General features: G+C 44.0%; 2 protein-coding genes across 2 annotated transcripts; both read right to left on the reverse strand.

Moving 5' to 3' along the window:
• Nucleotides 1-4,879: 4,879 nt before the first annotated feature.
• Nucleotides 4,880-6,418, reverse strand: LOC138771900 (tripartite motif-containing protein 14-like). The gene has a single exon (XM_069951901.1). The coding sequence runs from the start codon at nt 6,416-6,418 to the stop codon at nt 4,880-4,882; it is 1,539 nt and encodes a 512-aa protein (XP_069808002.1).
• Nucleotides 6,419-11,154: 4,736 nt separating this feature from the next.
• LOC138771901 (E3 ubiquitin/ISG15 ligase TRIM25-like) lies at nt 11,155-12,744 on the reverse strand. The gene has a single exon (XM_069951902.1). It carries the CDS (start codon nt 12,742-12,744, stop codon nt 11,155-11,157), a length of 1,590 nt encoding a protein of 529 aa, XP_069808003.1.
• Between the last annotated feature and the right edge of the window lie 2,938 nt (nt 12,745-15,682).

The following is a 15,682-nucleotide window of genomic DNA, read 5'->3' on the forward strand; positions in this document are numbered from 1 at the left end:
GGGAGATATATTTCTCCCCTGTCTTATGTGAGGTAACAGTTGAAGCCTTTCACCTGCAGGGTAATAATGAAGGTGATCAGAGGGGGACAAGTATTTAAAGGGGTACTCAGGCGAAATTTATATTCTTTCAAATCGACTGGTGGCAGAAAGGTATATAGATTTGAAATTTACTTCTATTTAAAAATCTCAAAATCTTCCCATACTTATCAGCTGCTGTAACAGCTGTAGGAAATGTTGTTTTCTTTCCAGTCTGACACAGCGCTCTTTGCTGCCACCTCTGTCCATGTCAGGAACTGTCCGGAGCAGGAGAGGTTTTCTATGGGCATTTTCTGCTGCTCTGGACAGTTCCTGACATAAACAGAGGTGGCAGCAGAGAGCACTGTGTCAGACTGGAAAGAATACACCACTTCCTGCAGGGCATGCAGCAGCTGATAAGTACTGGAAGACTAGAAGTAAATTTCAAATCTATATAACTTTCTGAAACCAGCTGATTTTAAGGAAAAATATTTTTGCTGGAGTACCCCTTTAAGGGAAACTCAGAGGGGAGATATGTCTCTCTCTGAGTGACTCATGTGAGCAGAAAGGTTGCCTGAGTGGTTTTGTGAACTGGCAGGGAGAAGCACTCCAGCTGACAGTCATGGAAGGTCACAGATATGTGACCTTTGACCCCAGCAAAGACGATCCCAGTGAAGCATACCCCACCTCATATTATCATATACCTCACACTATCTTATATATCATTAGAGAAGAGGGAGGGTACAGTAAGGGCAAATAAAGAGACCCCCTGTAATACCAGAAAGTGGAGAAGACTCAAAAACTACAGGACTGGTGCGCGCTCCCTGAACATCTCCGGCTCTGCTACATCTCCACCAGTAAGTAGCTGGCTGCAACATGAACACTTCCAGCTCTACTACATCATCTGCTATAGACCAGCGCCACCTGGTGGATCTGCTACACGCTCACTAGAGAAGAGCTCGACTCGGACATGCTTCAAGAGAACCAATCATTGGGGGGGGGGGGGGGTATTTTTCAATTTCATTACTATAAACAGTATTTTTATATATATATATAAACGTCATTATTTTTGTGCCCCCGGATTATATATATTTATATTTTCCTGTATGGTCTCTTTTGAAGAGTCAGCGCGTGCCCAGAACTTCCCGCCATGCAGAGCGGCGGGTAGGGCTCCAACCTGTCCCTAAGTCTGTTTATAAGGATACAGGTGCCTTCTGTGTCCCACTGCTGCTGTTCTAAGGGGGACGCCATTTTGGTGATGTCACTAGAACACACCGCTGGAACACAGTGATGTCACCAAGATGGCAATGCCCAGGGGAACAGTAGCGGGACACAGGATCAGGAAAAGTATTAGATACAGACTGCAAAGGCACCTGTATCCTTATACATAGACCTAGGGACTTTTTTAATAGGGGCAGGTAGTAATAGATGATGGTTCTGTGCATCGCTTGGTATTTGAATACTGGTGGCTGGAGAAGTTGGATGCAGTCATAGGGCTGCCTGGAAAACGGCTGTAATTTGCATAAAACTGACAAGTTTTTCAAGTTTTTAGGCCAAAATGATAGGTGTCCAAAAATACAGCCTCGAAATGGCCAAGAATAGACATTGTAGGAACATAGGCCATATGTGTATATAATATACCTGTGTATAGTATATACAGGGCCGATTCTGGGGTCTCTGCCGCCTGAGGCAAACCTCAGACGGCCGCCCCCTCACTAGCAAACGCCACCCACCCCCACCCCCGTCCGGACCAAGCCAAATACAACAACGCGTACCCGGCACCCCCCGTAACCAACCACCACCACCACCATCAATCCCCCCGCCGCTCCGGCCCTGCAGCCGTTCACCTGTCCTGCCGCAGCCGTCCCGCCGCCAACGCTCACTGCTGTCCCCGCTCATCGGGGCCCCCGCTGACCCCGGGCACTCACGACTCGCTGGAGGGCAATGACAGCTGCTGACTGATGACACGGGAGCGCGGCGGGGGACAGTGGTGAGTGTTGGCGGCGGGACGGGTGCAGCAGGACAGGTGAGCGGCTGCAGGGCTTCTGTCTGCCGCCCCCTGCAGGGGCGCAGAATCTGCCGCGTGAGGCGAAATACTCATGCCGCCTCATGGCAGAAGTGACCCTGAGTATACATGTGTATATACTGTACCTGTGTGTATTATACATGTGTAGATATATTGTACCTCTGTGTATTATATATGTGTATACACTGTACCTGTGTGTATTATATATGTGCATATACTGTATCTGTGTGTATTATATATGTGCATATACAGTGTTACTTTGGTTTAAGAGTAACTTGGATTGAGAGCCTCACAGTTTTTCAGTGCATGGTGGTCTACAGCCCTGTACTATGACCCAGGAAGTCTCCCTCACCTTCCAAATCATAGCAGACCCACTTCAGGCTGGGGCTTACATCAGGGGACAGGACTGTGGAGGTAATCTCTTCATAGCTGTAACCCCTCTCTCCCCGGACAGAGAGTGCTGCTATACTGTGCCCACATCTGCCCTGCTCATTCCTTCATGCTCCCTGCAGTCTCTGTCCGCCCTTGTGTTTCCCATCCTCTCCATTACTGTACAGTAACTTATAATATCACAGATTCTGCTGTTTCTGAATGTTTGTTTTATTAGTTTTACATGTTATTCAGAATAATAAATCATTATTTTTGGGGTGTGGAACCAATTGTCTTCATATCAGTGATTTCTTTTGGGAAAATTTGCTTTGGTTTAAGAGTGGATTTGGATTACAAGCGCGGTCCCGAAACGAATTATGCTCGTAATCCAAGGCACCACTGTATACAGTACCTGAGTGTATTATATATGTGTATATACTGCACCTCTGTGTATTATATATGTGTATATACTGTACCTGTGTATTATATATGTGTATATACTGTACCTGTGTGTATTATATATGTGTATATATTGTACCTCAGTGTATTATATATGTGTATATACTGTGCCTGTGTGCATTATATGTATATACTGTACCTGTGTGTATTATATATGTGTATATATTGTACCTTAGTGTATTATATGTATATACTGTTCCTGTGTGTATTATATGTATATACTGTACCTGTGTATTATATATGTGTCTATATTGTACCTCTGTGTATTATATATGCGTATATACTGTACCTGTGTGTATTATATATGTGTATATACTGTACCTGTGTGTATTATATATGTGTATATACTGTACCTGTGTGTATTATATATGTGTATATACTGTACCTGTGTGTATTACACATGTGTATATATTGTACCTCTCTGTATATATGTATATACTGCACCTCTGTGTATTATTTATGTGTATATACTGTACCTGTGTGTATTATATATGTGTATATACTGTACCTGTGTGTATTACACATGTGTATATATTGTACCTCTGTGTATATATGTATATACTGCACCTCTGTGTATTATATATGTGTATATACTGTACCTGTGTATTATATATGTGTATATACTGTACCTGTGTGTATTATATATGTGTATATATTGTACCTTAGTGTATTATATATGTGTATATACTGTACCTGTGTGTATTATATGTATATACTGTACCTGTGTGTATTATATATGTGTATATACTGTACCTGTGTGTATTATATGTATATACTGTACCTGTGTGTATTATATATGTGTATATACTGTACCTGTGTGTATTATATGTATATACTGTACCTGTGTGTATTATATATGTGTATATATTGTACCTGTGTGTATTATATATGTGTATATACTGTACCTGTGTGTATTATATGTATATACTGTACCTGTGTGTATTATATATGTGTATATACTGTACCTGTGTGTATTATATAGGTGTATATATTGTACCTTAGTGTATTATATATGTGTATATACTGTACCTGTGTGTATTATATGTATATACTGTACCTGTGTATTATATATGTGTATATATTGTACCTCTGTGTATATATGTATATACTGCACCTCTGTGTATTATTTATGTGTATATACTGTACCTGTGTGTATTATATATGTGTATATACTGTATCTGTGTGTATTATATATGTGTATATACTGTATCTGTGTGTATTATATATGTGTATATACTGTATCTGTGTGTATTATATACTGTACGTTCAGCAGAAATATAAAACATGGTGTAATAGAGCTGTAATAGAAATCATAGACTATTAACAGTAACAATTCTTTTATTTAGAAGGTTCCAACATCTGGAATAAATAACATGAGGGAAGGGTCCTCCGTGTTATCATCTATAGGACCCATCAACCATTGCACCATCAGGATGGAAATAAGGACCCTAAAATGTTTCTTAACATCTCCTTATACCTTCAATATCTTGACAAGTATGCGCTGAGGTCTGGGGTGGAGGTCCCTGCTGCATCGCTATACATCTGTATACAGGTCTGTGTGGGTAAGTATCTGCTAGTATTGCTACTGTATCTACTACTTCCATATACTCTAATACCCCATTACCTGTTATTTATGTACTTATTCTATATACTGTATTGCACTTTATTTTCTATATATGCTCTTATATTATGAATTGTACTGTATTGGCGTTGCATAAACCTCCATCTTTCATGCTGTTTTTATTGTTTTTTGGAGAGTTATTTACAATTAAATGGATACTAATGATTTGGACACCCTGACTAATCTAGTGTATGGTGGGTAATCATTTTATAGGTGTTTATACCTTCAATGTCTGTTGGTTTCACATTTGTTGGATGTCAGCCATTCTCCCCAATCCCCTCTACAAGAGGAGTGAGAGCCGCTGCCAGACAACTCTGAGGGGCACTTATATTGAGGGACACTAAAGTGTTGGGTATTGGCATACAACCCTCAAGGAACGTTGCTCTTCACTAGCCTATCATTCTTACCCAGGCGTTACTTAATAGGAAACCTAGATGTAGGGGCTCGGTGAAGGTGGTGGTGAAGGTGTGTAAGTGCCGGACTGGGACACTAAGCTCATAAAATGAGACACAACCTGTTTCATAGTCCAGATGGACTCGAAACCTCTGAGATGTGAACTTATGGGGTAGTATCAGGTCTCTGCCGCTATGTATTACTGAACACTGGTTGTTACACTTACGAAGACACCAGGATTTATCATTATCTCCGATCACGGACTGTTGTCCTCTTCGCTCTATACTAACATAGGTCACCCCCAACCTCCAGTTTCCCGAGTCGCTGGTTTCCACATCCCAGGAATGTCGCCCCGAGAGAATCCCCTTGGTGCTTAATACTTGGTTGTACTGGAATCTCCCTGGTGTCTCGGGTCGGACCTGGCTAACGGCAGCCCATGTCGCGGTCTTTAGGTCATCAGATACAATTACTTTACCACCTGCCGTGTCTATGTCTAGAACGAGCCCTGAATCATCTGGACATTGGAAAGTTTTCTTAGCAATAGTCATAATATAAGCTAACCCCGAGTGTATTGTCTCCGAGATCAAACCTTCATTCAGATTACTAAGGCCAGAGATGTTTTTGTAAAGGTCCTCTTGATCTTCAGTATCTCCATCTTTTGTGTCTTGAGAGTCATCCCCAATTGATTCTTGGTCATGTATGACAGCCACAGGATCAGTCAAGTCACACAGTTCCTCGATGTGGCCCATCTTCCGGGACAGATCATCCTTCTCCTCTTCTAGCTGATGGATCAGATCAGCGATGGACTGTGAGACCTGCGCCTCCTGCCTCGAGATCTCACCCAGGACCACCTTCTCCAGGCCTTCAAGTTTTTTTCTGATATCTCCGAACAGGGCAGCGACCCTCTCAGTTACATCCATTGACCTTTCGGGGACTTTCCTGATGTGCTCTTGAAGGCCTTGGATTCTATGATCAGTCTTCTCCTTTTTTATAGACAGGTTTTCCAGAAGTTGCTTCAACTTCTCTTTTTTCTTCTCAAAAGCTTCATTCAGTAAAGCCACTGAGTGACCTTTGTGATCTCCAAAGGCAACGCAAGATACGCAGATACAGACAGAGTCCTCACAGCAGACGTACTTCAACAGTTCATTATGAACCGAGCATTTCAGATGGCCCACGGAGGTGCTGGGTTCTGTTAGGACATGTTCTGGGGACTTGCTGTGGACCTTCAGATGGTCATCACACAAAGAAGCCTCACAGATCAGGCAAGATTTCACAGCAAGCACAGGGATCTGAATACAGTAGGTACAGTGAATACCTGTATCCTTCTGAGGAGACCCATGGGTTGGATCTAGGGTGCAGACAGTTGTTGCGCCACCAAGTTCTGGATTATCCTTGGTGCAGTTGTCCATTCCAGGCTCTTCTTGAGTATTCATATCACAGTCAATGCAGTCCTGATGGTGTCCACATCTCAGCATGGTGGTTTCTTTATGAACATTTGGACAGGTCACGTCATCTCTCGGATCAGCAGATGCCATAGAAGTTATAGAATGTGTTCAAAAAGCTGTATGGCCAACTTGCCCTTTAGTTTATCACCTTGCAAGTTAATTTTCACCACTTGTCCTAGATAAGACGGTCCAGGCAAGCCCTGGTTGGCTGCTAGAGAACTTGTAGTATGTAGGTTGTAGAAGAAAGTCATGCATTGTATAGTCAGAGATAAGCCATACCGCCTACTGCTCAAAGGTCATAGCTTCAAACCTCAGCTATGGGAAAAACTGAACTCACCTCCAGCCTACGTCCTGGTAACTGAACTAAAGGAAAACCTATAGTACATTGAAGATACAGAAAGCCATTGTCCTACGCCAATAATGGGTCAACTGGGGAAAACATCAGGTGAATCGATATACCCATGGTACCTTCTGGGTTGGAATGTTGAATCCATGAACCGGCAAATTGAGATGCTGATCTCTACTGGTGGTTTATTGCAGTTGTAATTAGCTTTGGCCTCCTGCCTCCTTGAAGGGAGAAGATTAAGGGCCCTATTCCACCGGACGATTATCGTTTGCATAATCGTTAACGATTAACGATCTCAAACGGCCGCTATTGCGAAAGACCTGAAAACGTTCACTCATTTCCATGGAACGATAATCGTTACTTATGATCGTAATTCCGATCGTTTCTTCTTCGCTATTTCTTCGCTATTGGGTTCGTATCTATTGCGAACGATGTCTTATTCAATGCGAACGTTTTGCGAAAAAGCAACGATAAAAGTAGGTCCAGGTCTTATAAAGCGATCAACGATTTCTCGTTCGGTCGTTAATCGGTAACTGCATTTCAACCGAACGATTATCGTTTAGATTCGAATGATTTAACGATAATCTGAACGATAATTGTCCGGTGGAATAGGGCCCTAACACACCTTATCTGCCAAGCAAGTGCCCAAATACATGTGTGGCATTGCTTATCAGAGAACATTGAATAAGACAGAGGAAGCTACCTCATGTCTAAGCCACTGTGGAGACCCATACAGTTCATTGACTGTAAAAGAAAAAAGATGGTGGCAAGTAATGACACATTCTACCTGATCACCATGAAAGGTGGCTGTTCCCTCCCTTAGAGCTGTGGGATATGAGTGATGTCACTCCTGCGCTCACAGAGCAGGGAGAGGGTTGACATGAGAAAGTTACAGTAATGCAACCGGACAGCAGGTAAGTATGGCTTTTGTTCCCTTAGTTATAGAGGAGGAGACCTATGTGGGTACCTAAATTGGAGGTGCAATCTACTCACTGTGGTGGTGGTGTCTAACCACCAGGAGGATTACTAGGGAGATTACTGCTGGGGGAGGGGGGTGGCTGCATAGGCAATAAATACTGGGGGATTACCTACATGAGATGGTGCTGGAGGGGGTGCCTACATGGAGGATATTACCTATTTTGGGAGGATTGCCTGCACAGGGAGGTCTAAATACTAGATAGATGCAGAGGGAAATATTTACTATATTGGGGCACAGAAGGCCTAACTACTATATGGATGCACAGAGAAACTGAATTTTAACATGAAGGTACAGAGGGGCCTGACTACTATATGGGGGTGCACAGGGAGGATCTATCTTCTATATGGAGGAACAAGGGGGGATAATCTACTATGTTAGGGTATAGATGGTGGCCTTCTTACTATATGAGAGCATAGAAGGACCCTGTGAACTATTTGAGGGCTAAAATTCGGTCTAAATACTAGATGGAGGCATAAAGTGGCTGCTCTCATATACCCTGTACACCAGGATTATACCCTGTACCAGGCTGATTTCTCCTACTTTTTTAATGTATTGTCATGTATTGTTTCTATGAATTAGTAAAGTAATTATTCCATTTAGTTATGTTGCCGTAGTTTAGCTTTTTTCTATATAGGTTATTTAGTATAGTTGCATGGGACTATTTATTGTTACCCAGCATTTGTACTATACATTTACTCTATTGGTATTGCGGGTATACCCTTCGGCAGTCCTCATGCTGCCCAATAGATATTAGACAGCTAGATATGAGATAACGAGATAGAAGAATGGATGGATGGCTAATTAGAAAAAAAAAAAAACAGCGCCACAGCTTCCTTTATGTTGTTTGTGGTATTACAACTTGGTTCCATTCTCTTTTAGTAGAACTGAGCTGCACTACCACATTCAAGCTTCGGAGAAGAGTGGCACTGTTTCTGGAAAAAAGGCAGCTATGTTTTTGCAATGCTGGATAACCCCTTTAATTTTTACATGGTTACATATGTGAAATGTCTTTTCCACTGTTCTCAGTCCCTGTTCACTATGAATAATGTAGTAAAAATACCTTATTATTTGGAAAGCATTGTCATCTACTGAGGTTCCCTATGGGTAACATAATCGGTTGGAGGCCCACTGAGACTCACTCGCCCCCCCCCCAAGCTGAACCCCTAGAAACGCCCCTGATTACAGGGTAACTACCTATAGGTGGCACTATAGTGACAGTTTTCTTCCTCTGTAGGAGAGGTAATTTGCATACTTTTCCCATTGGCTGTTAGTCTACTATACCAGCGGAATCGCCTTTATGAGACTGAAGAGGGTAACCCTCAAAGAACTGTGTCGATGCTCACCCAGCCAACCAGCACCCTGCTCTGTATTAATATGGGGCAGAAACCCCAATACAGCTCTCTACAGGCAGTAGTATCTTTAATGCGGAGTCTGGAGACATCTTCTGGCTTTCAGTCTCTTTCCTTGATTGTTTGTGATGCCAGAAGGTAGTGATGACATGTTTTGGAGGAAGTCTTTAAGGGCCTCTGCATCCTGATAAGCTGCAGACCAGCAATAAAGATCACTTCCATTAACAATGACCTTGTTGCTTCCGGAGCATTTTACAGGTTTCAGACTTCTAGTAAAAACACCACATGAAATTCTTATTTATAGTCACTTAAGGAGTCCTGACATTTACTGTATTTACAGATCCAAACTGATCCTATTACAGCTCTGGTGTCAACTGGATACGTCATAGCATTGATGGCGCTACGAACAGGACAGCTCTTACCAAGCCAGAGGGGTGAGGGAGTGCAGGAACGTTCATTCGTTTTGTGGGTAGACTAAAACTGGTCTTCTAGCTGGTATTTTTTATTAACAATACCAAAAAGAAAGGAAGAATTTTTCCTGCTTCAATAGTCATCTATAAAGTGCTGCAATAGTAGTGTCATAGACACACTCCATAACTTACTGATATACTAGTAATTGATAGCAGGAGGCCAGTGTTGGATTCGAGTTCCCTTACTGCCCTAGACCACCAGGTATATGACACACTTTTTTGCTTAAGTATCAGGGATGCTACCATTAATTTCATACTGCCCTGGACCACCAGGAATACTGACACTAACCACTGACGGCCCTAGACCACCAGGGATACTGACACTAACCTCTTACTGCCCTAGACCATCAGGGATACTGACACTAACCGCTTACTGCCCTAGACCATCAGGGATACTGACATTAAATCTTTATTACCCTAGACCACCAGGGATACTGGCATTAATTCTCTTACTGCCATAGACCACCATACTGCCATTATACCAAAGCCCAAACCACACCTTATATATTATCCAGCCATTATTTTTGGCTAGTAAACATTTCAATCCTATATACAGATAGTGCCCCCCCCCCCCCCCCAATGATTGTGGTATACACATAGGGGGAGCTTTACAGAGGGTCTGGCTGGGTGTACACTAGGGAGAAGGCACATATTTGTCCCTTTCCCCTGGTATACACCTGTCGTATCCCTCACTCACCCAATTGGGTAGGCAAGGGGGGGCTTGGCAAAGCGGGGAGGAGGCATGCTCACAGGCGCGCACCTGAATTGGCCTAAGTTAAGACCGGTGTATGAGTAAGCTGGTCTTCATAAATCCCCCCTATAAAGTCCTTAAAAAGAGCAGCATAGAGAGACCCCAAATTGTCCCTCTAAATAGAGTCGCTCATGGTATCATATAGTATTGGAGCAAGTCAGCAAGTACAGGAAGAGATTTAATGGAAACGTCTGATTTATTGATATTTACCAGAAAAGAGTTACAAGTAAAGCAGTGGGACTGGATGCATCTTCCCAAGCAGATAAAAGATGACATCCTAGACCCAAAAGACAGGTGAAACATGGGTAACAACAAAATCATTTCAACAGAATCACTGGCACTATTAATACACAAAAAATATTAGGGCATACGTGGTCCATCAATACGCACTACACCTTGGGAGAGGGCTAAGCAAAAAAGTGCTGGCTGTCAAGCCAACAAGACCACTGTGCCCTAAATTTGGGATAGGTATGTGATATATTGGCATACATCTGCTTATAGGAGGTGGAAGAGTTGACCGCATCCAAACTAATAATATTACAATTAGAGATGAGCGAACCTGGAGCGTGCTCGAGTCGATCCGAACCCGAACTTTCGGCATTTGATTAGCGGTGGCTGCTGAAGTTAGGTAAAGCCCTAAGGCTATGTGGAAATCATGGATATAGTCATTGGCTGTATCCATGTTTTTCAGACAACCTTCGAGCTTTATCCAAGTTCAGCAGCCCCAGCTAATCAAATACCGAACGTTTCGGTTCAAATGGACTCGAACCCGAACCCGGTTCGCTCATCTCTAATTACAATGTGTGATCACTGACATTGCACACTTCTCTGTTCATCTCTTTCTTATTGCAGACTCCCCATCACCCATCATTCTGCTCTGCCATCTTTGATGGCACTTATTATGACATTACACTAAATTACGTAGATGTTATTACATCACCTTTTCATAACCTCTTATCCTCACTGTACATTCTCTATATTCTCTATTTTTCACCCCGCGTACCCAAAACGCAGCATGAAGGGGCTCAGTAAAGGTGGCGGTGAAGGTGTGTAAGTGTCTGATTGGGTCACCCATCTCATAGAAGGCCAGCTGCCCGGCCTCATAGTCAAGATCTATCCTCACTCTATGGCAGGAAACATTGTGGTGTAGGTGGGTATGTTTACAGTCATGTCTCATAAAAAACATATCTTTAAACCCCCATAGACCCCAGGACTTACTGCTCGACCCGATGACTGACAGTTCTCCCTTTCTCTCTATGCTGGGATAACACACCCCGACCACCCAGCCTGAAGATCTACTCATCTCCACCTCCCAATGATGTCGCCCTGAAGAAAAACTGTTGATGCTTAAAACTTGATAAGTCTGAAACCTCTGGGGCATTTCGGGTCGATTCTGTCTTTCTTCTGACCAGGAGATGGTCTTCAGGTCTTTGGCTATGTGGAGATTATTGGATGCCGTGTTTATGTCCAGCAATAGATCTGTAGGATCATTATGGTCATTGGATTTCTGCACGATGTTCATCACACTAGATAAACCCACATGTAAAGTCTGTAAGATCCGACCCTCATCCAGATCTCCCAGCGCATAAGTCTCTTTATCGTGCTCATCGTCTTCAGTCTCGATATCATAGAAGTAACTTTCTTCTGATTTTTGTAGGACCAGTATTGGGTCAATGATTTCACGCAGCTGCCATACGTGGTCCATCTTACTGTACAACACGTCCATCTCAATTTCCAAATCTTTGACCAGATCAGAGACCGAGAGCGTCACATGTTCTGCTTGTCTGGAGACGTCACTCTGGACCTTGTTGACCAGAACCTGCACCTCTATTTTCATGGTGTTGAGTCTTCTGATGAGACTCCTTGCCTGTGCCTGGATCTTCATGTCGTGCCTCTTGAGACTCTGGATCTTTTCCTCAGCTCTTTCACTCTTAAAAGACAGTTTCTCAAGGACTTTTCTTAATGTCTCCTTTTGACTCTTGGCCACATCATCCAGGGACTGTGTGTGATGACCATTGAGCTCACAATCCTGCTTGCATGTCGCACACAGACACGCCGCGTCCACAGGGCAGAAAAACTCTAGCACTTTCTGGTGGACGGAACATTTTCTGTACTCCAGGGACGTTGTGGGCTCAGAGGAGACGTGTTTTGGTGACTTACTGTGGAATTGGAGGTGATGGTCACAAAGGAAAGCTTTGCAGTGCTGGCAGCAGATAACAGCCGGTACCTGAGATGGCATACAGTAGACACAGACGGAGTTGGCTTCCTCAGGGCTTAGCTGCAATGAGTGGAAGCGTTGGGTTATGTTACTAAGGGCTGTGTTCTTCCGTAGAACCGGACGCTCTTGTAGATCTTCTCTGCATTCAGGACAGGTGTAGACCCCAGCTTCCTCCTGAATATCCATCAGGTTAGCAATGCATGTCTGGCAGAAGTTGTGCCCACATCTCAGGGTGACCGGATCCGTATAGATGTGCAGGCAGATGGAGCAGATCAGCTCATCCCTCAGATCAGCAGATGCCATCTCGGAGAGCAGGAGTGGGGAACAGCTCCAAGAAAATCTTATTAAATACTCAGATGACATAGATGGAATTCACATAATGGGAGAGCCAAGAATTTTAATAGTCTTACAAGGAAACTAAAAGGTGATTACCGATAACTCACTTCTCTTCCGGATCATAAGTGTGAAGGCAGGTGGAGATCCCCTTGGTGAAACAAGGTCACAAATTTTGGAGCCAGGATGAAAATGGTTAACCCTGGATCAAAATTCAAAGCTGACCAACCATACACAATAAAGCCATCCAAACCCGCTCATTTTGGTCGGATCGGCCAACTACTTGTATACAACTAAGTGTATGGGGGCCTCATGTCTCCCCCCAACAGCAGATATCGGAGGAGGGCAGAGTTGGGCATGTTGGATTTCAATATGCCTGATCTTTATGCTCTTCTAGAGATAAGCTTCCAAGTTTTAAGAATAGAGTCCCCCGGACTGTAATGTGGATAAGGAATAACGTTGTATCTATACTGTATCCAGAGAATGTCATCAATCTGATCTGGGAATCCTAGATGGGGCCAGTTATTGATAATCAGTATACGAGGGAATATGGAGGGAACTCATTCAAGGGCTATTGTATTTCAAAAACATTTCTGAAGACCATCAAACTAAGTGAATAGGCCTGTTCCGCGCATGCAGCTAATTGCAGCTAAATCAAAAGTAAAACCAGCTTAAACTCTGTTGCAATGTGCCTAGTACTGACCTCCGTGGTAACAAACCTCCGTTAATATTCGGAAGTATAGAAATAATAAGAAAAAATTGGAGGGGAAAAGACTACATTAAAAAACAGCAAAGATACGAGGAGGCAGATACTAACGACGGGTCCTCCGAAACATGTTGAGGTGTTTTGTCTCCCATTGGCTTCAGTAGTTTGTGATATTACACTACCCGGCATAAGACTTTGCATTGCAAGTGTTGCACGCGCTACCGGCCGGAGCGTGTCCCTTGTGAAGAGGATACATCAATAAAGTGAACAGACCGCATTCCTCTCTAGCGATCACTGCAGCTTAGTGTGTGGATTGCAAGTTTCTCTGACGATCACAGGGGGAGACACGTAAAGGATTACCTGGCTGATCTCAACTCGGATGGAGGTTTCTTACCGCAGAGGTCAGTACTAGGCACATTGCTACAGTGTTAAAAGGGGTTTTACTTTTCACTTAGTTCCGTTTAGCTGCATGCGTGGAACGGGCAGGGCCATATTACCAGCTGCTGCTGCCCTAGGCACTAAACCTGAAGACGCCCCATCTTGGGGAGCGTGGGGGAGCAAGGTTTCAGCCACATGCATCTCTCTACATGTAGAATCGCGTTTTTCATGTTTTTTAATGGCTTAAAACATAAACCAATTTCCTCATTGAATCAATGATAGAGCGGCCTGCATATTGCCTGAGGGAATTCTCACCTAAGGATTGGCAGATTGGTAGGTAACAGCTCTCACATTTAACACAGCCATACCAGACCTGACCAATACCACCATACTGTGACTGGATAACACCGCCATACCAGACCTGACCAATACGGCCATACTGTGACTGGATAACACCGCCATACCAGACCTGACCATTACCACCATACTGTGACTGGATAACACCGCCACACCAGACCTGACCATTACCACCATACTGTGACTGGGTAACACCACCATCCTCCATCCTCCTCCCCCCCCCCCCCCATACCAGACCTGAACAATACTGCCACACTGTGACTGGATAACAGAGCCATACCAGACCTGACCATTACCACCATACTGTGACTGGATAACACAGCCATACCAGACCTGACCAATACCACCATACTGTGATTGGATAACACTGCCATACCAGACCTGACCATTACCACCATACTGTGACTGGGTAACACCGCCACACTAGACCTGACCAATACCAACATACTGTGACTGGATAACACCGCCATACCAGACCTGACCAATGCCGCCATACTGTGACTGGATAACACTGCCATACCAGACCTGACCATTTCCACCATACTGTGACTGGGTAACAACGCCATACTCCATCCCCCCCCGCGACCTGACCAATACCACCATACTGTTACTAGATAACACCACCATACCAGACCTGACCAATACTGCCATCCTGTGACTGGATAACACCGCCATACCAGACCTGACCAATGCCGCCATACTATGACTGAATAACACCGCCATACCAGACCTGACCAATGCTGCCATACTGTGACTGGATAACACCGCCATACCAGACCTGACCAATACCACCATACTGTGACTGGATAACACCGCCATACCAGACCTGACCAATACCGCCATACTGTGATTGGGTAACACCGCCATACCAGACCTGACTAATACCACCATACTGTGACTGGATAACACTGCCATACCAGACCTGAACAATACCGCCATACTGTGACTGGATAACACTGCCATACCAGACCTGACCAATGCCGCCATACTGTGGTTGGATAACAACGCCATACCAGACCTGACCATTACCACCATACTGTGACTGGGTAACACCACCATCCTCCATCCTCCTCCCCCCCCCCCCCCCCCCCCCCCCCCGCGACACTGGATTCACTGGCAAGTCTGAATGGGAGGTGGTAGAATAAAAAAAAAGTTGTTTCTTTCCTCCTGCTCCCTGGTGCTGCTCTAGGCACCGGACCACTCGGGGGCCTAGTGTAAAATACGGCCCTGGGAACAGGCATATCTACTTTGTTTTGTTGGTACCATTATATTGGGATATTCAGGTGTTCTTGGCTGTCCCCAGTACTCTGCCTTTCCACATAAACAGCGCTCGACTACCTACCTTTTTGTTCTATTTCTGAAGACCATTTGAGAAACCCATCCTTCCATAAGATACATTAAGTTTGATAGGTAGACTTGGCTTTCATTTGACCTCAGATTTGTAGTAAGGAACCCAGGAGATTGAGT

The sequence above is a fragment of the Dendropsophus ebraccatus genome, chromosome 14 (assembly GCF_027789765.1).
Source record: "Dendropsophus ebraccatus isolate aDenEbr1 chromosome 14, aDenEbr1.pat, whole genome shotgun sequence".
NCBI classification, from domain to species: domain Eukaryota; kingdom Metazoa; phylum Chordata; class Amphibia; order Anura; family Hylidae; genus Dendropsophus; species Dendropsophus ebraccatus.

Excerpts from the sequence above, each read along its gene's own strand:
- LOC138771901 (XM_069951902.1), bottom strand. The coding sequence starts at position 12,744 with ATGGCATCTGCTGATCTGAGGGATGAGCTGATCTGCTCCATCTGCCTG.
- LOC138771900 (XM_069951901.1), bottom strand. The coding sequence starts at position 6,418 with ATGGCATCTGCTGATCCGAGAGATGACGTGACCTGTCCAAATGTTCAT.